General features: G+C 45.8%; 1 protein-coding gene and 1 long non-coding RNA gene across 2 annotated transcripts; one reads left to right on the forward strand and one right to left on the reverse strand.

The window, feature by feature from the left end:
* Positions 1-11,498: 11,498 nt before the first annotated feature.
* On the forward strand, positions 11,499-15,475 carry LOC125509449 (cinnamoyl-CoA reductase 1). Its single transcript, XM_048674430.2, has 5 exons — positions 11,499-11,772; positions 11,866-12,020; positions 12,121-12,309; positions 13,236-13,588; positions 15,089-15,475. Exons 1-5 carry the CDS (start codon positions 11,619-11,621, stop codon positions 15,282-15,284), a joined length of 1,047 nt encoding a protein of 348 aa, XP_048530387.1. The 5' UTR covers positions 11,499-11,618; the 3' UTR covers positions 15,285-15,475.
* A 1,375-nt stretch (positions 15,476-16,850) lies between these two features.
* On the reverse strand, positions 16,851-17,548 carry LOC147971757 (uncharacterized). The gene is made up of 3 exons (XR_015603337.1): positions 17,361-17,548; positions 17,178-17,273; positions 16,851-17,091 (listed from the first exon to the last, which is right to left on the reverse strand). It is a non-coding gene; the product is annotated as an uncharacterized LOC147971757 (long non-coding RNA).
* Between the last annotated feature and the right edge of the window lie 4,682 nt (positions 17,549-22,230).

A 22,230-nucleotide genomic window follows, 5' to 3' on the forward strand; every position in this document is an offset into this window, starting at 1 on the left:
GTGACAGAAAGGGAAATGACACGTATTGTATTGTTGCCGTTGAGGATAAAAGGATGGGGTTTATATCATATTGCTTGAGTTTATCCCTCTACATCATGTCATCTCACCTAATGCGTTACTCTATTCTTATGAACTTAATACTCTAGATGCATGCTGGATAGCGGTCGATGTGTGGAGTAATAGTAGTAGATGCAGGCAGGAGTCGGTCTACTTGTCACGGACGTGATGCCTATATACATGATTGATACATCCATTTTGCATCATGCTTTTATATCGATATTTATTGCATTATGGGCTGCAATTACACATTATGTCACAATACTTATGCCTATTCTCTCTTATTTTACAAGGTTTACATGAAGAGGGGAAATGCCGGCAGCTGGAATTCTGGGCTGGAAAAGGAGTAAATATTAGAGACCTATTCTGCACATCTCCAAAAGTCCTGAAACGTCATGGGAGCACGTTTCAGAATATATAAAAAATATTGAGCGGAAGAAGTACCAGAGGGGGGCCACCCACCGTCCACGAGGGTGGGGGCGCGCCCTACCCCCTGGGCGCGCCCCCTGCCTCGTGGGCCCCCTGGTGGCCCTCTGATGCCCATATTCTGCTATATGAGGCCTTTCGTCCGAGAAAAAAATCATAAGCAAGCTCACGGGACGAAACTCCACCGCCACAAGGTGGAACCTTGGCGAAACCAATCTAGGGCTCCAACAGAGCTGTTCTGCTAGGGAAACTTCCCTCCGGGAGGGGGAAATCATCACCATCGTCATCACTAACGATCCTCTCATCGGGAGGGGGTCAATATCCATCAACATCTTCACCAGCACCATCTCATCTCAAACCCTAGTTCATCTCTTGTATCCAATCTTTGTATCCAAACCTCAGATTGGTACCTGTGGGTTGCTAGTAGTGTTGATTACTCCTTGTAGTTGATGCTAGTTGGTTTATTTGGTGGAAGATCATATGTTCATATCCATTATGCATATTAATACCCCTCTGATTATGAACATGAATATGCTTTGTGAGTAGTTACGTTTGTTCCTGAGGACATGGGAGAAGTCTTGCTATAAGTAGTCATGTGAATTTGGTATTTGTTCGATATTTTGATAAGATGTATGTTGTCATCCCTCTAGTGGTGTCATGTGAACGTCGACTACATGACACTTCACCATTGTTTGGGCCTAGAGGGATGCATTGGGAAGTAATAAGTAGATATGGGTTGCTAGAGTGACAGAAGCTTAAACCCTAGTTTATATGTTGCTTCGTAAGGGGCTGATTTGGATCCGTATGTTTCATGCTATGGTTAGGTTTACCTTAATACTTCTATTGTAGTTGCAGATGCTTGCAATAGGGGTTAATCATAAGTGGGATGCTTGTCCAAGTAAGGGCAGTACCCAAGCACCGGTCCACCCACATATCAAATTATCAAAGTACCGAACGCGAATCATATGAACGAGATAAAACTAGCTTGACGAAAATTCCCATGTGTCCTCGGGAGCTCTTTACTTCATATAAGAGTTTGTCCAGGCTTGTCCTTTGCTACAAAAAGGATTGGGCCATCTTGCTGCACCTTATTTACTTTTATTACTTGCTACTCGTTACAAATTACCTTATCGCAAAACTATCCATTACCGATAATTTCAGCGCTTGCAGAGAATACCTTACTGAAAACTGCTTATCATTTCCTTCTGCTCCTCGTTGGGTTCGACACTCTTACTTATCGAAAAGGCTACGATAGATCCCCTACACTTGTGGGTCATCGATGATCATGCCTAGATATTCTCATAATTATTTGCTTTTCTATCAATTGCTCGACAGTAATTTGTTCACCCACCGTAATACTTATGCTATCTTGAGAGAAGCCACTAGTGAAACCTATGCCCCCGGGGTCTATTCTCCATTATATTAATCTTCTGTCAACAAGCTATTTCAGTTACCTTTTATTTTGCAATCTATACTTTAATCTTTATCATAAAAATACCAAAAATATTATCTTATCATCTCTATCAGATCTCACTCTCGTAAGTGTCCGTGAAGGGATTGACAACCCCTTTATCACGTTGGTTGCGAGGTTCTTGTGTAGGTACGAGGGACTTGCGTGTGGCCTCCTACTGGATTGATACCTTGGTTCTCAAAAACTGAGGGAAATACTTACGCTACTTTGCTGCATCACCCTTTCCTCTTCAAGGGAAAACCAACGCAGTGCTCAAGAGGTAGCAAAGATCTATCTATGTAGAGATAGACCCCATCGTTTTATCCTTAGTAGCAACGATACATACGTGTCGGTTCCCCTTCTGTCACTGGGATCAAGCACCGTAAGATCGAACCCACTACAAAGCACCTCTTCCCATTGCAAGATAAATAGATCAAGTTGGCCAAACAAAACCAAAATGTCGGAGAAGAAATATGAGGCTATAAGCAATCATGCATAAAAGAGATCAAAGAAACTCAAATACTTTCATGGATATAAAAAGATAGATCTGATCATAAACTCAAAGTTCATCCGATCCCAACAAACACACCGCAAAAAGAGTTACATCATATGGATCTCCAAGAGGCCATTGTATTGAGAATCAAACGAGAGAGAGGAAGCCATCTAGCTACTAACTACGGACCCGAAGGTCTACAAAGAACTACTCACGCATCATCGGAGAGGCACCAATGGAGGTGGTGAACCCCATCCGAGATGGTTTCTAGATTGGATCGGGTGGTTCTGGACTCTGCAGCAGCTGGAATTGATTTTCGTCGACTCCCCTAGGGTTTTTGGAATATTGGGGTATTTATAGAGAAAAGAGGCGGTCCAGGGGCACCCGAGGTGGGCACAACCCACCAAGGCACGCCTGGGCCTCCTAGCATGCCCTGGTGGGTTGTGCTCTCCTCGGAGCACCCCCCCCCCCAGGCACAGCCTTGGCCCATTAGGTGTCTTCTGGTCCAAAAACAAATCTCTGTAAAGTTTTGTTGCATTTGGACTCCGTTTGGTATCGATTTTCTGTGATGTAAAAAACATGCAAAGACAACAACTAGCACTTGGCACTATGTCAATAGGTTAGTACCAAAAAATGATATAAAATGACTATAAAACATCCAAGATTGATAATATAACAGCATGGAACAATCAAAAATTATAGATACGTTGGAGACGTATCAACATCCCCAAGCTTAACTCCTACTCGTCCTCGAGTAGGTAAGTGATAAAAACAGAATTTTTGATGTGGAAAACTGTCTATCATGTCATATCATATTCTTTTCTTTATAGCATGGACATTTGGACTTTTATATTGTTCAAAGCAATAGTCTAGTTTTGACATGATAACTTAAATACTCAACCATATCAACAAGCAACCATGTCTTTCAAAATATCAACGCTAAAATAAGTTATCCCTAGCCCATCATGCTCAATCATTGATCCTTCATGAAACACACTCGCATATTAACTACACCCAATGCTCAAGTATGATCATAGTGCCTCCTAGTTGGTGCTTTTATAAGAGAAGATGGAGACTCAAATTCAAAATAAAAATTGCATAAAGTAAAAGAAAGGCCCTTCATAGAGGGAAGTAGGGATTTGTAGAGGTGCCAGAGCTCAAAGCAAAAAAACTTAGACATAAAAGTCATTTTGGGAGGTGTGCCCTTCCCACCAACGAAAACGACTTAAGAGTTCCCAACAATTTCCATGCTAGATATATCATAGGCGGTTCCTAAACAGAAAATAAAGTTTATTACTTTTTCCACCATACTTTCACTTTCAATGGCTAACCATATCCACGGGTGCCTTCCATACCAACACTTTCCAAGGTATTTATTATTTGACAAGATAAAGTAAATTCATTTTTCATTTCGGGACTGGGCATCCCTAATACCTTTGCCTTACTCTCGTGCAACGACAAGTGAATAAACACTCATCGTGAGAATAACACATCTAGCATGGAAAATATTAGCCACCCCTTACCGCTCCGTGAGCGGAACGAACACACAAAAGAGAAGTTTATTTTGAAAATTAGAGATGGCACATACAAATTTGCTTAGAACGGCAAAACAATACCGCATATAGGTAGATATAGTGGACTCATGTGGCAAAACTGGTTTAAAGGTTTTTGGATGCACAAGTAGAGATCATACTTAGTGCAAAATGAAGGCTAGCAAAAGATTGAGAAGCGACCAACCAAGAAACGAACAATCTCATAAGAGAGCATTAAGCATAATTAACACCGAATAATGCACCACAAGTAGGATATAATTTCATTGCATAATTATTGACATTCGTGCTTGCATAGGGAATCACAAACCTTAACACCAATATTCTTACTAAAGCATAATTACTCATCAGCATGACTCACATATCACATCATCATATCTCAAAACTATTACTAAGAATCAAGTTTATTATGTCCAATGATCTTCATGAAAGTTTTTATTATATCCTTCTTGGATATCTATCACTTTGGGACTAATTTTCATGTGTTGCTTTTGAAAATCTCAAACAAATATAAGTGAAGATCATGAGCATAATATTTCTTTCTCTCAAATTAATTTAAGTGAAGCAAGAGAGAATTTCTTGAACATTTTACTAACTCTCAAATAAATCTAAGTGAAGCAAGAGAGCATTTATTCAAAAATACTAAAGCACACCGTGCTCAAAAAGATATAAGTGAAGCACTAGAGCAAGTCCATAGCTCATAAAAAATTTAAGTGAAGCATAGAGAGCAATTCCAACAAGTCATGACATAATTTTGGTTCTCTCAAATAGGTGTGTCCAGCAAGGAATCAAGACTTAAAACACAAAATAAGACAAGCAAAGACTCATATCATACAAGATGCTCCAAGCAAAACACATAGTATATGACGAATAAAAATATAGCTTCGAGTAAAATATCGATGGTCGTTAGAAGAAAGAGGGGATGCCACTCGGGGGCATCCCCAAGCTTAGTTTCTTGCTCTCTTTTGGATAATAGCTTGAGATGACGGGGCATCCTAAAACTTAGGTTCTTCTTTCCTTATTCCTTCATCCATCGTAACATAACCCAAAACTTGAAAACTTCAATCACACAAAACTCAACAAAACCTTCGTGAGATCGGTTAGTAAAAGAAAGCAAATCACTACTATAAGTACTGTATCAAACCAATTCATATTTTGTACTTGCATTATATCTACTTTATTCCAATTTTTCTATGGCCAAAACTCATCAAATAAAACCATAGAGCCATCAAAACAAGCACACAACGCAAATAAAACAGAATCTGTCAAAACAAAAAAGTCTATAGCAATCTGACTATTCCAAATACTTTTGTAACTCCAAAAATTCTGAAAAATTAGGACGACCTGAGAAATTTGTATATTGATATACTGCAAAAGGATTGGGTATTTTATCGCTCTCTGGTTAAAAATGAGAACTATTTTTGCGAGCGCAAAAGTTTCTGTTTTTCAGCAAGATCAAATAATTATCACCCAAGAAGATCCTAAAGGCTTTACTTGGCACAAACACTAATTAAAACACAAAAACACAATCATAACAGTAGCATATTGTGCAAACACTCAAGAATAGAAAGCAAAATGCAAAAATAAATTTTATTCATTGGGTTGCCTCCCAACAAGCGCTATAGTTTTATGCCTTTAGTGAGGCATAAAGCTAGGATCTACGTTTTGTCTTCCGTAGTTTTGGCAACTTTTGTAAGGGTTTTCTCAAACCCGGGAAGCTCTTTACGCTTCCCTAAATTCTCCGGAAAAGAAACCATCTTTAGATACAAAATATCCAATCGCTTGTTGCAAAGAGTAATCAAGGTGTTCATGCGATTGATACTACCATTGAGGTGTTGGATGGGTTCATTATATTTCTGTATTTCAACCATATGTTTATGCAAATCACCAAACTTGTCCAACATTTGAACTCCCTAAGGGGTGAAAGAAAACCCCTTATTTTAAGGTGTAACTCCCAACCTTCTAAAATTTCATAGGCAGTATTGGCATCAAGCTCAATAAAATTCCCACATATAATTATTATGAGAGAGGAAAATATTTGTGAAGGGAATATTTGTGATATCTATATTGTTGAATTTGAATATGATTCCACATATAATTATCTAAAAAAAATATGATATGACATGATAGGCAGCATTCCACATTAAAAATTTTGTTTTTATCATTTACCTACTCGAGGACGAGCGGGAATTAAGCTTGGGGATGCTTGATACGTCTCCAACGTATCTATAATTTTTTATTGTTCCATGCTATTATATTATCTGTTTTGGATGTTTTATATGCATTAATATGCTATTTTATATTATTTTTGCGACTAACCTATTAACCTAGAGCCCAGTGCCATTTGTTGTTTATTCCTTGTTTTTGAGTTTCGCAGAAAAGAAATACCGAACGGAGTCCAAATAGAATGAAACCTTCGTGATGATTTTTCTTGGACCAGAAGATAACCAGGAGACTTGGACATGAAGTCGGAGGAGCCACGAGGCGGCCACAAGGACGGAGGGCGCGCCCCCCACCCTTGTGGCCCTCCTGCACCTCCTGACCTAATTCTTTCGCCTATATATTCCCAAATATCCCCAAACCACTAGAGGCATCCATAGAAACACTTTTCCACCACCACAACCTTCTGTACCCGTGTGATCCCATCTAGGGACCTTTTCCGGCACCCTGCTGGAGGGGGGTTCGATCACAGAGGGTTTCTACATCAACTCTATTGCCCTTCCGATGAAGCATGAGTAGTTTACCACAGACCTACAGGTCCATAGTTAGTAGCTAGATGGCTTCTTCTCTCTCTTTGATTCTCAATACCATGTTCTCCTTGATGTTCTTGGAGATCTATTCAATGTAATACTTTTTTGCGGTGTGTTTGTCGAGATCTGATGAATTGTGGATTTATGATCAGCTTATCTATGAATATTATTTGAATCTTCTCTGAATTCTTTTATGCATGTTTTGATATCTTTGTAATTCTATTCGAACTATCGGTTTAGCTTGGTATTTCTTGCAATGGGAGAAGTGCTTAGCTTTGGGTTCAATCTTGCGATGTCCTTTCCCAGTGACAGTAGGGGAAGCAAGGCACGTATTGTGTTGTTGCCATCGAGGATAAAAAGATGGGGTTTTCATCATATTGCTTGAGTTAATTCCTCTACATCATGTCATCTTACTCAATGCGTTACTCCATTCTTTATGAACTTAATACTCTAGATGCATGCTGGATAGCGGTCGATGTGTGGAGTAATAGTAGTAGATGCAGAATCGTTTCGGTCAACTTGACACGGACGTGATGCCTATATTCATGATCATTACCTTAGATATCGTCATAACTTTGCGCTTTTCTATCAATTGCTTGGCAGTAATTTCTTCACCCTCCGTATTATTTGTTATCATGAGAGAAGCCTCTAGTGAAACCTATGGCCCCCGGGTCTATTTTCCATCATATAAGTTCTATTTTCCATCATATAAGTTTTCGATCTACTATTTTGCAATCTTTTACTTTCCTATCTGTAAACCAAAAATACCAAAAATATTTACTTTATCGTTTATCTATCTCTATCAGATCTCACTTTTACAAGTAACCATGAAGGGATTGACAACCCCTTTATCGAGTTGGGTGCAAGTTGTTTGATTGTTTGTGCAGGTATTCGGTGATTTGTGCATTGTATCCTACTGGATTGATACCTTGGTTCTCAAACTGAGGGAAATACTTATCTCTACTTTGCTGCATCACCCTTTCCTCTTCAAGGAAAAAACCAATGCAAGATCAAGAAGTAGCAGGATATGAGAGTAGCAACGCGGGATGTAAAGCCTGCGCTACTGCCAAGCCCGTTAGCTATAGCAAGGGGTACAAACCCAACGCTTCTGCTAGGCGGGGCCTGGGAGCTGGGCATGTGTATCCACAGTAGCAGTGCGGGATGTAAAACCCATGCTACTGCTATCTCGCTAGTTGTAGCGCGGGTTTTATCCCCAACGCTGCTACTATTGCTAGCCCCAGGAGGCATGGTGAGGACCACTTAGTAGTAGCCCCGGTTCCGTGAACCCACACTACTGCTAATGTTCACCTGCAGTGTTGGGTTTAATCTCGCGCTGCTGGTAAATAGCAGCAACGCTGCCTAGCCTACCCACCCTGTGCCACTATTAAGTGCCAGCCTATAGGGTTTTTCCTAGTAGTGCTTCCATGCTGCAACCCTTTATAAGACCAAGTTGAAAGATCAAAACAGCCAGCTAGAGAGGGAGGAGTGAATAGGAAACTGCAAATTATAAGTTTACTTCAATGGCAGCATAAATCAGGTTCTCCAGATAAGCGACCGGGCCCTGCCCGGGACTTGTACTTATTGCTTGAACGCATGTATAAGGCAAGCCAGGAACCCTAGGAGGGTACCTAATTCCCTAAATAAACTCTTCTATCAAGTAGGCAGGATTGTAACTTAGACACAAAACTCATCAACGATCCCTTTGATCTCCGGCGATCTATATATCAATACCAACATTCGAATAAGGAGTAGGGTTTTACCTCCCCATGAGGGCCTAAACCTGGATAAGCTCATTGTTTCCTCATTTATCTCTCAGTCGACCAAGCGCTCATCCTGCCGAACAAATCGCCATCTTCGGACGACACTGTTGGAACAAAACCCCGACAGTACAAATCTTTAATCGATCGCATCAGGGAGAACACCTTCTTGGGTGATCCTATCCAACTTCCACGATAGAACCCGACGATGTTTCAAGATTTCATCCAAATGCATCGACATATTCGACATCAAGGAACTCATGAGCCGCTTCAGAACGATCTAGTTGGGAATCTGTGGCCACTTCAAGGGGACAACTAGAACATATCTCGGGCTAAGTTGAATTCGAATTCGAACTATTTTATTCGAAAACTTCGTATTTGCATTGTAGCATTTATATTTAAACTATTGTTGCAATGAAATATTTGCATGCAATTTATGCACGAATTGTGCTATTTATCTAGAGTTATTTTGGGTGCTTCAGACATAAGGAAGAAAAAACAGGCATGTGCATTTGGTGCACACCATTGGATGGCCGACTCCCCTATCGGTGTCCGCGAACATGTTCAAGAAATTTTATGTGTCTGTCCAGCGTTGGAGTTGCCCTATGGATATGAGGTTTCCAATTGGGAAACGTTTGCCTACGGCTGTTCAGCCCAATGCTCGGCCGGTCGCTCGTCCACGCACATGCCACACGGCATAAGGGCCCGCACGCAGACCTCTTGTCCTTATCCTCTCCTCCACATACATCTTACCCTATACGCAGACAGAGCTTCGTCTCTGGGTTTCTCTCCCCCGTCTCCATCTCCGCACCGGCTCTATGTCTAGCCGTGTCTTGGCTTCGACGAGCGCCACGGCTTCTCCGGTGAGGCCACCACTAGCGGGACCCCATATGCTCCTCTTTTCATCCCTCTCCGATGGGATTTTCTCCTTTTTATCTTGTATAGCTCGTCAGCCCTTTCCCTTCCCGCTCCCCGATGCCACAGAGACCAGAGATGGACCACGGGACGGCGAGAACGGAGGAGGAAGGACAATGGGAACTATAACTGGTGGACGAAAAAGCTACATCCGGATACGCGGGAGCTGCAAACGGTAGGGCGGCAGGGGTGGTAAACCACGACCGGCAAATGAGGTTGTTGCACAAGGACCTGCTGACGACGGCGTCGCAAATGCTACAACCACGTACCACAAAACCTACAACCAACTTGCAATGATGCTACAACGCATGCACACCAGAGCTACAACCGCAAGGTGTCAACAAATGCTACAACCGTTCACCATAAAAGTTATAACCACGTTCGTTAGAGTTGCAAACCGAGTTCGCCGGAGTTGTAGCTAGGCGACACCGTGCTACAACCGTGTGTTGCAGGAGCTACAATCAATTCATGGAGATGCTACAACCACGTATACCGGAGCTGCAACGGGTAAGGCGTCGTTCACTAATGCTACAACCGTTTCACGATGATGATGTGACCCCGACGGCGGCGACAACCTTTTCTTTGCTGCAACCGGCGTTTGTGCAAGCTACAACCTACGTCGATGGAAGCTACAACCGACCATGGCGAGCTGCGGCCGGAAGTTGCCGTAGCTACAATTGGCTAAGATGGAGCAATAGCGACGATGTTACGACCTGCGTCCGGAAGTTGTCGTTGCTACAATCGGCTAAGATGGAGCAATAACGACGATGTTACGGCTTGCGAGTTAATTTGTTGGAACCAGTAGCACATATTGTTGTATTGGGGGGCATAACCACGTGAGGCACCAGCGCGGCAACCGCTGAGCCACCGAGCTGCGCCGACGACGGTGAGCCGACGTGTGGAGCTGCAAGCAGGAGGCCAGAGGGGAGGAAGGGGCGACGAGGCGTGCTACGGGACAATAATGCTAAACATACAAAGACCCCCTCCCTCCCCCTCTCTGATTTTCAGGAAGGGTGGGCCGTCTGCCCACTTATTAACCAATCAAATTAACTCTTTTTGTAAAACCTTGTAACTCGTTTATACGTGTACCATTACACGCTACGGGATATTGCATCGGAAGGAAGAAGGAACGCGTGCGAGAGGCTCGATCGGACGGCTACAACAGGAAGGATCGAAAGGCTGGGGGCCGACCGGCCGGCTCCTACCACCGGCCTGTCCGATTTGGCCTAAATCGATGTGGTTACAGGGCGACCACTACTGGCTATAAAGTTTGTAGTGGTAGGGGTACCGGTACAGATCTTCCATGGATCGCATCAGCCAGGACGCCTTCTTTCCAGCCCTGCCGCCCATAGTGGTTGTGCAGCCCCATGCTCTTTTGCCGTCCAACTCGCCCTCCCCTGGCCCCGCCGCCGCGCCTACAGTACAGTACAATCCGAGAGCATCAGTTCCGCTGTTAACCGAGAGCTTGCGCGACCGCGGACACGCTAGCGCTCGCCGCCGTCGAACCTTCAGGAGCAAGGACTACGTGCTGGTCACCGAGCTTCATCGTCTGCCGTGCAGCCAACAATATGTTATTTTTTGTCCCGCGTGCATGCAGATGTTCCAATATCCAATAATCCAAATATAGTACCATCTCGCTGATGTGGTTGCCGCGAGGCAAATGCACGCCTCGTGCCTAATTCCTTTCCCTAACACTCACGCTGCCATCATTATTCCTACCCTAACGTCGCGTCACATACAGTAATAACGCACAGTGCATTATTGCCAGGAAAAAAGGTTACTTACCACGGTCGAAGTTTCAATTTGGGCCTAAATCGACGTGGTTAATTGCAAGGGGACAACTGGCTGCAAAAGTTGGTGGCGGTGGTACAGACCTTCCGTCGGTCGCGCGCATTGGTGTAGGCCGGCAAAGGGGCGTAAGTTTCACCCGCTAATGATTCATTGGAGCCATGAGAACCAGGAAGCTTATTACGTACTACCGTATTACTGTTACCGCCTTACCTAACTCGGCGTCGCCGTCCATAGGGGCCACCGGCGCGCATGGCCGGCCTCCGCCCTCTCGTTCTCTCAACCACTTCCCTTTCCGGCCCTATAAAGTTGGCGACGCCCCAAACTTAACCAGCAGCGGTAGAGCTCCTTCTTCTACCCGTAGCTCGTACGTGGCATCTCCATCTCACCAACAATCTTGTTTAGACAGGCAGTGTAAAAGTGACAGCAACAATGACCGTCGTCGCCGCCGCCGCCGCCGCGCAGGAGCTGCCCGGGCACGGGCAGACCGTGTGCGTCACCGGCGCCGCCGGGTACATCGCGTCGTGGCTCGTCAAGCTGCTCCTGGAGCGGGGCTACACCGTCAAGGGCACCGTGAGGAACCCAGGCACGCGCACCATCCAGATTCAAGTTCATAGTAACCGACGACATTACTGCGTTGCTTAACTTCGGGGCTAAATTGACGTGCGTGATGCTGCAGATGATCCGAAGAACGCGCATCTGAGGGCGCTGGACGGCGCCGCCGAGAGGCTGGTCCTCTGCAAGGCCGACCTCCTCGACTACGACGCCATCTGCGCCGCCGTCGAGGGCTGCCACGGCGTGTTCCACACCGCCTCCCCCGTCACCGACGACCCCGTACGCCACGCCTCCTGCCCTGTCCTTGTTCGTTGCGTGCTGATGTGTCTTCGCTTCAGTTGCTCACGCCTGCGGTGAACTCGGTCGTACGTCTGAACAGGAGCAGATGGTGGAGCCGGCGGTGAGGGGCACGGAGTACGTGATCAACGCGGCGGCGGACGCCGGCACCGTGCGCCGGGTGGTGTTCACGTCCTCCATCGGCGCCGTCACCATGGACCCCAACCGCGGTCCCGACGTGGTCGTCGACGAGTCCTGCTGGAGCGACCTTGAATTCTGCAAGAAAACCAAGGTCAGCAGTTCAGTCCCCTTCGGCTTTTGTTCCACTTCAGAAGTCTTCTTTTATCTTTCTTTTATGAATCTTCAGAAATCTTCGTTAGTTGCATCCATCCAGAACAGGCAGAAAATCCCTTCCAAAAAACCGAATAGGCAGAAAATTAATGGGTTTAATCACATGCCCTCTTGTGATCGAAACACAAACAGGACATGATTAATTGTATGAGCTGTTGCATGCACAAGCGAAACATAATATCTAGATTTTAAAAGTTTTCTCAACAACAACAACAAAAAAGAGACTATTATATATAGATTTAAAATGCTATGCCCTACGTGTGTCGATGAGAAATTGCTTCTTTTTTGGTACCGTACTCATACCGATTAAGAAGTCCTCTTCTGGCATGCTAAATTATGTCGAAATTGGCCGCACGCATAAACAGTAAGTACACTACGCAGTTTTGGTGAACGCGTGTGCAGCCGGCATCTTGCTTTCGGAAGCTCACACAAACATTCGGCAACATCGTTCACCATGTCGCACACTCACGTGCAATTCTTTCCTCCAACGTACGGAAAGGGAAAGCGGAGCGTCGTTTTCACCACCAACTCCAGAATATAACATCTGGGTAAGACGATTAACCAACGGATCAAGCGAAGACGTATCACAGGATTCGGAGTCAATCTTGTTCACGGCTGATGCAAGTCATTATCGACGAGTATATCATTACATTCCTCCCATAATGGTGTAGCACAAGCCTCTTTGATTGCGAAGTTGATCGAAAGCCTCTGTGCAAGTAGGACACGGATGTCGACTAGAAAATCAGGGAAAAGCATTCGCCACGGCCCCGCAAGATGCGCGCTGTCGCGTAACTATTGCCTAAGGATGACGTCAGCGCCGAACCTCTGACATGGACGAGTTTTTTTTTTTTTTTGCTGATGCGCCAGAACTGGTACTGCTACGGCAAGGCGGTGGCGGAGCAGGCGGCGTGGGAGAAGGCCGCGGCGCGCGGGGTCGACCTCGTCGTGGTGAACCCAGTGCTGGTGGTGGGGCCGCTGCTGCAGCCGACGGTGAACGCCAGCGCCGCGCACATCCTCAAGTACCTCGACGGCTCCGCCAAGAAGTACGCCAACGCGGTGCAGGCGTACGTGGACGTGCGCGACGTCGCCGCCGCGCACGTCCGGGTCTTCGAGGCGCCCGGGGCCTCCGGCCGCCACCTCTGCGCCGAGCGCGTGCTGCACCGCGAGGACGTCGTCCACATCCTCGGCAAGCTCTTCCCCGAGTACCCCGTCCCAACAAGGTGAGTGCCCGCATGCAACATCCTCCCTACGTTCTCGCAACATTTCTTGCTCTGTTTTACCTAGCTGTCTCATGTTCTGATCTTGCAAAATCTCACTTCAGAGGATTTACTTGCTCTACTTGAGGATTTAAGGTTTAATTTGGTTAGTAGGGGTGCTAGTAACTTGACGAGTGCTTCTGATTTGGAAATCTTATTTAGTGCTTGGTTAAGGTGGATGTGGGTCCCACCCTAGGTTGGTAAGTAGGGACGAGAGTGCAGAGCGGCTTACTGATCACTAAAGCTCTAGGAGTAGGTGCGGCGGGTGAACGAGAACTCACTGGTGACGCCACGAAAAGAGACCTAGGCTTTCTTGCACTTAGTACCGCGAAACGACTTGGAATATAAAGCTTTTAAACTGTCATGTGTAAGAGTGAAGCATACTGGCTGGAACACTTGTCCTGACGTGTAAATGGGCATTCCCTCGCTGGCAGGCAAGATAATATGCACACTGACACAAACCCTTCAGTTTGATCAGTACGTAAGCTAGTAGTAAAAAAGATCTGACCTAATCTGTAATAGTGTTTATGTTAGCAATGAAAAACTGAAATAAGAAGTACCTGTGAAGCACTTCCATCAAGAAGTAGACCTCTCCAGACAGTTTCAAACCCACTTTGAATGTCTGTCCTTGGTGGAGTGTGAGCCTGAAAAGTGGTAGTAGTTGAAATTAGTAGAAAATGTGGCATCAAGATATCTTAGACAAAAAATATATATTTGTCTACTCAATGATTGGCAATAGCTTACTCAGTTCCTCTGTCCTTTTGGAGCGATCAAATTAGTTACACTTCATGGCCTATGAATTGACAAGTGATCATATTAAAAATGCCAAGTGATCATATTACCACTTAGGGGAAAGTGAAGTGCCAAGTGATCATATTAAAAATTGTGCACTTTGGCTAAATAACATATCCCGGTTATAAAAAAGGAAGACAAATGATGTCGCTTGAGCTTTCTGCTCCTGAGTTTAAAATAGGAAACAAATCACGTAGCTTGAGCTTTCTGCTCCTGATGACCTGATGCCTTGTTTAAAACGAGCAATTGTGCTGTGTGATCATCATACACAGTAAGCTCAGCAGCATGCTAGTGCAGTCATATGGGCCATTATTGGCTTAGGTAAGCAAATCAAAACTAACTGTTGTGCTGTGTGATCATCCAAAAACACTTTTCCTACCTTACCTTTGATCTAGTGAGCAGTGACCTTTCTTTTTGCTGATGTGGTGAGTAGTGACTGTTCTTAATTGGAACGGATGGTGGAGAATGACAAATTCGTCTGTAGTGCCACCGAAGGGAGCAATACTTTTGATTTTGCTCCGGCGCAATGATAAGTGGTAAAATGAATGGAACCTGCTGCAGTTTCATAATACTCCCTCCTTAAAGAAATATAAGAGCATTTAGATCACTAAAGTGTACGGCATCTTTGGTGTATGCGGCATCTTTGGTGACATGTGTCAAGGTTGTGCTCAGGTGCTCTGACGAGGTGAACCCACGGAAGCAGCCTTACAAGATGTCCAACCAGAAGCTGCAGGACCTTGGCCTCCAGTTCACCCCTGTCAACGACTCCCTGTACGAGACGGTGAAGAGCCTCCAGGAGAAGGGGCACCTCCCGGCGCCGAGGAAAGATATCATCCTCCCAGCAGAGCTGGACGGTGCAACGGCGTGATGGTGCTGAAGAAACAGCGCGGTTCACGTTTTTCTGTAACGCGGTGGGACATCATATGTGGTCTGCTTGTGTATACATCCTATCTAATATCGTGTTATTTATGTGGACTAAGCAAACATGGTAATGTATCGGCTTCGATGATCAACACTTAAAAGTGAGCTTTCGCAAACTATTCCTTGGGTTTGCTGCCAGCCTTCCCTTCTTTATTGATGCAATGCAGTTGCTTGTTTGTGCCTGAACATTCTCTCACAAGTAGATATGGCCTCACATGGCAACAGTGTATCTTTTCAGTATATCGAATGTCACTACTCACTAATACATGGAATTTAGATAACAAGGAAGCTTGCAGGACCTTCTCCACATATAGATACATGGTAAAAAGAGTGTTAAGTGTTCAAGAAATAGCCTTTTGCCAGAACAATAGTGGTAGGTAGGGTATGATGAGAAAGGGGATACCAGAGAACATGAGCGAAAGCAATATTAACTTATACGAGTAACAAAACAAAAGTAACAAAATTATCTATCTAGAAGATACGCAGAAAGCTATCTTAGGTAAGGACAGAAGAGTGGTTATAGAAAAGGTGTCTTGGTGTAACTTTCAAGTTTGAGGCACTACCGGACTCGTGGTCTATGCCTACGGCCAGGGGCCGTCGGCATAGGTCCTTTGCCGTCGGCATAGATCTATGCCTACGGCTGCCGTCGGCATAGACCCGTCGGCGTAGATATCGTCAGCGTAGTCTTGTCAAACCGTCGGCGTAGTATAGCCGTCGGCATAGGGGCCTATGCCGACGGCCAGGGTCAGCCGTCGGCAGTGTTTTTCCGTCTGACGGCAACGGACGGCGCCGTCAAAAGCGCTGACGAGTCATGGGACGCCACGTGGCAGAGGTACGCCGACGGCTTGGCCGTCGGCATAGGTAGAAATCTATGCTGATGGCCTAGCCGTCGGCGTACCTCTGCCACGTGGCGTTCCGTGGTGCTCCTGGTGGCAGTGATATGCCTACGGCAAAACCGTAGGCATAGATGGAATCTATGCCGACGGCTTTGCCGTAGGCATAGCACAGCCACGTGGCAAGCCCTGGTAACTCCTGGGCTTATATATGCCGACGGCTTTGCCATAGGCATAGTTTTTTTCCCTGTTTTCTCTTTTTCAATTCATTTGACAGCATTTCAAAGCAGAATAATATGGAATTATGCATAAATATGACAGTTCATCATCTAAACATACTCAAGTTCATCATCATCATCTAAACATAGTCAAGTTCATCATCATCATCTAAAGATCATCACCGGCGGAAGTTCATGAACATAAAAGTAGTGCAAGACATGGAACATCATAAAAGTAGCAACATGAAAGGCATGGCACGACGGCCACATGCACAGAATCATCATCGACATCAAGCAAGACCACCTCCGCCAAAACCACCACCACCAAGACCACCTCCGCCAAAACCACCACCACCAAGACCACCTCCGCCAAAACCGCCGCCACCAAGACCACCTCTGCCAAAACCGCCCCCGCGACCACCATCACTCTGCCAGATCGGGGTGACTGGGGTCGACGGAGCAGTAGTCGAGCCACCGGTCCCCTACATGTTTCAGAAAAGATTCTAACGGTAAATATGATATGATAGTGTTGAATGAACGAGAACTAGTTTGCCAGTAGTTAGGCAAATGTACTAACCGGACCATCACTGCCTAGTGCCACCCATTCATCGAACGTGGGCACGTGTGGGGGTTCTCCCGCAGGTGGTGGCGGGGGTCCCATTTGTGGTGGATCCGTGCGGTTACTCCAAGACGCCAACATAGCCTGGATGTTAGTTAAACAAGCAAACTAGAAGTCAGAAGGAATGAAAGTGCAAAAATTTAGCTTGGTTTTAAGAGGGCAAAACTAACCGCCATCATCTGACGGTTGTAATCATCATTTGCCTTCACTCGTTGCAAGTACTCTCGCACCTCGAGATTCCTATGCTCGACAAAGGCCTTATATGCCTACATAATTTAGGTTGTTTCTAAGTGAGCAATGCTGAAAATGAACTGAGAATGCTAGAGAGAAAAAGATAAAGGGGAAGTACTTACAGCATGCTGGCGGGCTAAGGGAGTCTGTGAACGCCCCGTACTCTCTAACTGGCTCGGGTTGGTAGACCGAAGCCATGTGTACGAGATCGAAGGAGTTATCAAGCCATCGAAACACGGATACCGGCCATGTGACTTCCCCTGGCTGGCCACCACCGCCGTGTCGTCGATCTGAGACTGGGTGACCTCAGGAACAGGAACATCCGGATGCAACTTCTGATAGTGCTAAGTGTAAGACTCCAGGTGCTCCTCGGTCTTGCCGTAGTACTGGCTCTCGCCCTCCTTGGGATGACTCCGCTCGCGGGCCAGCTTCCACGACTCAATGTCTAAGAGCGGCCTCTTCAACTTGTCCTCCTGCAACGTCAAACAGAAGTTAGCCATACATAAGAACATGACAGTAAAGAAGAACAAAAATGCATCATGCATATAGATATACCTTCATGGCCTTGAAGCCCCAATGGTTCCTGTTTCCTTGGCCGTGTGTCCCGTCTTTTCCACGGTTAGCCCGGGCCTTGATGCTCTTGGCAGCAAACTCTGCATCGGCGCCGAGCCACCTATCCACCAAACTCGCCCATCCGTCATGCCTTCCATAGCACCAACGAGGAACAACCTATGCAAATTTTGGAAGCATGATATGTGAGCACGAAACATATAGTTGACTACTTGAAACAATGATAAGTTAGTAATAGTTACCATCATGAACTGCTCCCTGTTCAAGGTAAGTCGTTGCCTCTGCGCTTGAGTTTTGGTCATCTTTTGGTGCAGGTAGATGTGGTAGTACTGCGAGACGGAAACCCAGTGCACCTCGTACTGCAAATGACGAGATTTCTTCTTCGCAGCCGCAAGCAAGACCACGTCGGCTCTGGCCTTGTGCTCGTCAAGAACTCTATAGAGTTGCTACAATCATGCATAAACCAGAAGCAAACAAGGCATGAGTTGAGTGATTCAATGATAAACTATGAACGAAACTGAAGACAAGTGATTCAGAAGAGAACTTACCCAAAATTTGGTGATCACAGCCTTAGCGGCCGTCCCGTACTCTGTGTTGCTGCAAGCCTCATAGTGGGCCCAGCTCGTGGCCAAAACCCGCAGCTGCGGGTCCCTGTCTGGCCGCGGGCAGAATAGGCCAGGCCAAAACTCCTTCAACAGGACAGTGATAAGGTCGTTCGGTTTACGGCCCTTTCCGCGAAGGATCTAGTTTCTGCAAAAGAATCAAATGATTGCCATGTGTACAATAAGAAAATGTTGTCATGTGTTGAAAATATGATTGAGAGGCACTTACTCTGTCCCCATAGGTTCAATGAGCCACTTGTGCTCCTCGATAGAAGGTGGTGTAGGTAGTCCGGCATTACCACGCAGCCACCCCTGCGGAGCACCCGGTGGCAAGTCACCCCACAACTCGGGATCAACCTCCCCTCCACCCTCCTCGCCCTCCTCCTCACCCTCCTCCTCGGCCTCCTCCTCCCCGCCCTCCTCCTCCTCACCCTCCTCCTCCTCCTCACCCTCCTCCTCGGCCTCCTCCTCCTCGCCATCAGGAACATACTCCTCCTCCTCAGACTCAGAAGGTGCCTCTGTATAGGAGGGCATCGAAGAAGACCCTCCTATTTCGGACACGGCCCGGAGTTTTTTGCCCCGGCTGCCTCTCCCCCCACCTCCTCCTCCTCTAGGGGCTCTCCCCCCACCACCTCCTCCTCTAGGATCTCCTCCCCCGACCGCTCCACCTCCCTGTGAGGTGTCATCCTCGCGTAGTCGGGAGGGAACCTTGTGGGCTCGTCCACTCCGAGTAAGTCCTTTGAATTTACTAAGGAAACTGACGCCGCTGGACTTGCCCATGATTAGCAAACCTGCATTGAGAAGAGAATAAACAATTAGTAAGGATATCAATTAAACAAGCATACAGGAAAAGCATTAATACCAGAAGAGCACATTAAGCATACTATTGTAATGATCATTAAAAGAACTTACATTTTCTAGAACCCATATGAATCGTCACTATTGTAATCTATTTGTGGACCGGTCTCATCATCACTATCACACATATCTTCTTCGTTGTCTGACGGAGGTGGAGGCTCTTCCTCATCGTCAGCGTCTTCATTTAACTTTTCAAGCATAATTATGTCTCTTTGATTCACAACTACCTCACCATCAATCTGTGTGTCGTCGTCGTTTGGGTCCAGGTCAACATAACCCAAGTCATCATCCTCGTTGTTTCGGACCACGTCATCATGTTCCTCTTGATAGAACACTCCCTCGTATGTCATGGGGTTTATGTTGTAGTAATCATCATCGTTCGGGTCCGGTAGCTTACCATGCGGCGACACCTTGAACACAACTTCCCAACCCTTTAGGTACTCTTTCTGGCATGGGTAAGGCAGATAATATACTTGTGTGGCCTGGGTAGCGGCGATAAAGAGATCAGCTCCGGCATAGACGGTTGATGGTTTAACTTCAACTAAACCAACAGAAGGCATATGTCTCAGACCCTTTTTGGGGTCGAACCATCGGCATTTGAACACAGTGAGACTTAGGTGTTCGCGGCCACGTTTGAATGTAAGCTCGTATATTTTTCCTACCCTTCCGTAGTAATCTACTTTATTATCTCCTTCAGTGAAGACTCTGGTATTTATGGTTTTGGGATCAGGCCGACTGTTCTGGTGCTCCTCTGTATGGAAGCGATACCCATTCACATCATACTTTTGGCATGTCATGACGACAGGGTCAAAACCCATGGAAACCCATCTCAATTCTTCATCCATTGATTCGGTCGGATCATTTCCCTACAAGTTTAATTGAAATTATAGGGTGCATGAGTTTAATTGAAATTATAGGGTGCATGAGTTTAATTGAAATAGGTAATAGGGAAGTGTGAAAAATTACTTTCTCCATGAACCACGCAACGAATTTTTTCCTTCCATCAGCACCCTTACGGAGAAGAGCAAGTGCCTCCGCTTTAGTAGGAGGCAGCATTCCCGTCCATTCTTCTTCAATGAATCGACTACAATAAGAAAAGCGGTATAAGAACTAGGCAAAGTGAACATAACGAATTGACTAAAAGAATGGTGCAAAGGTATTACCTCATCCACTCATCCTCAACTTCCTTGATGTTGTGCAAGATATAGAACATGACATCCTCCCACTCATCTCGTGGCATGAGATAAGGTGTCGAGAATCCAGCCCTACCACCTTGCCCGATGAATAGAGGCAACTTGGGTTCTTCTGTATTGTATCGAGACACCTTATTGTGCAACGTGCGAACATGGTCCGGATAGTAGGCTGTCCTAAGGTCTGCCACCTCCTCTAAGATAATTGCCTCAGCTATGGAAGCTTCAATCTTAGCTTTGTTTCCACATTTCTGTCTTAGATGCTTGTTCTGTCTCTCAGGGCCGTACTGCCAACGATTCTGCACAGGGCCCCCCAACAATACCTCGTTCGCGAGGTGCAAAATGAGATGTGTTATCGGAGTAAAGAAGCCTGGCGGGAAGATCTTCTCTAGCTTGCATATCAACTCCGGTGCCTTCTTATGCATTTCTTTTATCTTCTCAGGACATACTTCTTTAGCACAAAGCGTGCGGAAGAAATGGCTTAACTCCTCAAGCACACACCAGACACGCTCGGGAACATAGCCCCGAACCATCACCGGCATAATCCGCTCAATCCATACATGATAGTCATGACTCTTGAGCCCGGTCACTCTGCCCATTGAAAGATTGACCCCCTTACTTATATTCGATGCATAACCATCAGTGAACTTTACGACGTGTTTCAGCCACTTGAATGCCTCCATCTTATGATCCTTTTTAAGTACGAAGTCAGCATCTGGCTTGAACCAAGATTTTCGACTGCCTATGGGAGGTTGCATGTGTAGACGTGGTCTATCACAAATATTCTGTTGATCGACTCTAGCATTAACATTATCCTTCGTCTTATCAGGAATGTTAAGGATTGTGCGAAAAAGGGACTCTGCGACATTCTTTTCGATGTGCATCACGTCGATGTTGTATGGAAGTTTGAGGTCCTTAAAATAGGGAAGCTGCATGAAGGGGGTAATGTGAGTCCAGTTGTGCGTCTCACCATATCCTTCAAAACATTTTTTCCCTTTACCTTTTCCTTTGCCCTCGCCCTCGTCTTCGCCTGCGGCTTTGCCTTTGCCTTTGCCTTTCCCTTCACTGGCAGGCTTAAGAGCTTTCAGCTGAGCAAGCACATCCGCACCAGAAAATGTTGGAATCTCGTTTACTTCATGGACAGCTTTGCCTTTTGTGAAGTTCTTCTTGTCTTCCCTATCAGGATGGTCTGGAGGGAGGAACTGTCGATGCAGGTCAAAGGCAACATATTTGCCACCCTTCTTGAGCCAAATGAAAATCAAGGCCTGCATGCACACTGGGCAAGGCATCTTTCCACTTGTACACCATCCGCAGAACAGGGCATAGCCGGGGAAGTCATGCATGCAATATTGTAGCCAAACTTTCATCAAGAAATTTTTCTGTAGATGTCGGTCGTATGTCAACCTCGGGAAGTACCAAGAATGGTGCAAATCATCCACCAAAGGCTGCATAAACACACTCAAATTCTTCCCCGGATATTCAGGCCCCGGAATTATAAGCGACAGGAACATGGTCTTGCGTTGCATTATGGCGCCGGGAGGGAGATTGAGCGGAATAACAAATACGGGCCAGCAGCTGTATGGATTAGACGACATACCATATGGATTGAACCCATCACCTGTTATAGCAATTCTGACATTCCCAGCCTCGGCTGCTTCCTCCGGGTACTCTATATCGAATGACCTCCATGCTTCACCTTCTGATGGATGTACAATTTTTTTTGGATTGTACCTTTTCCCTTCCTTGTGCCACTTCATCATTTTGGCAGACTC

Source organism: Triticum urartu, chromosome 5A (assembly GCF_056163025.1).
Source record: "Triticum urartu cultivar PI428250 chromosome 5A, HENAU_Tu73, whole genome shotgun sequence".
Taxonomy (NCBI): domain Eukaryota; kingdom Viridiplantae; phylum Streptophyta; class Magnoliopsida; order Poales; family Poaceae; genus Triticum; species Triticum urartu.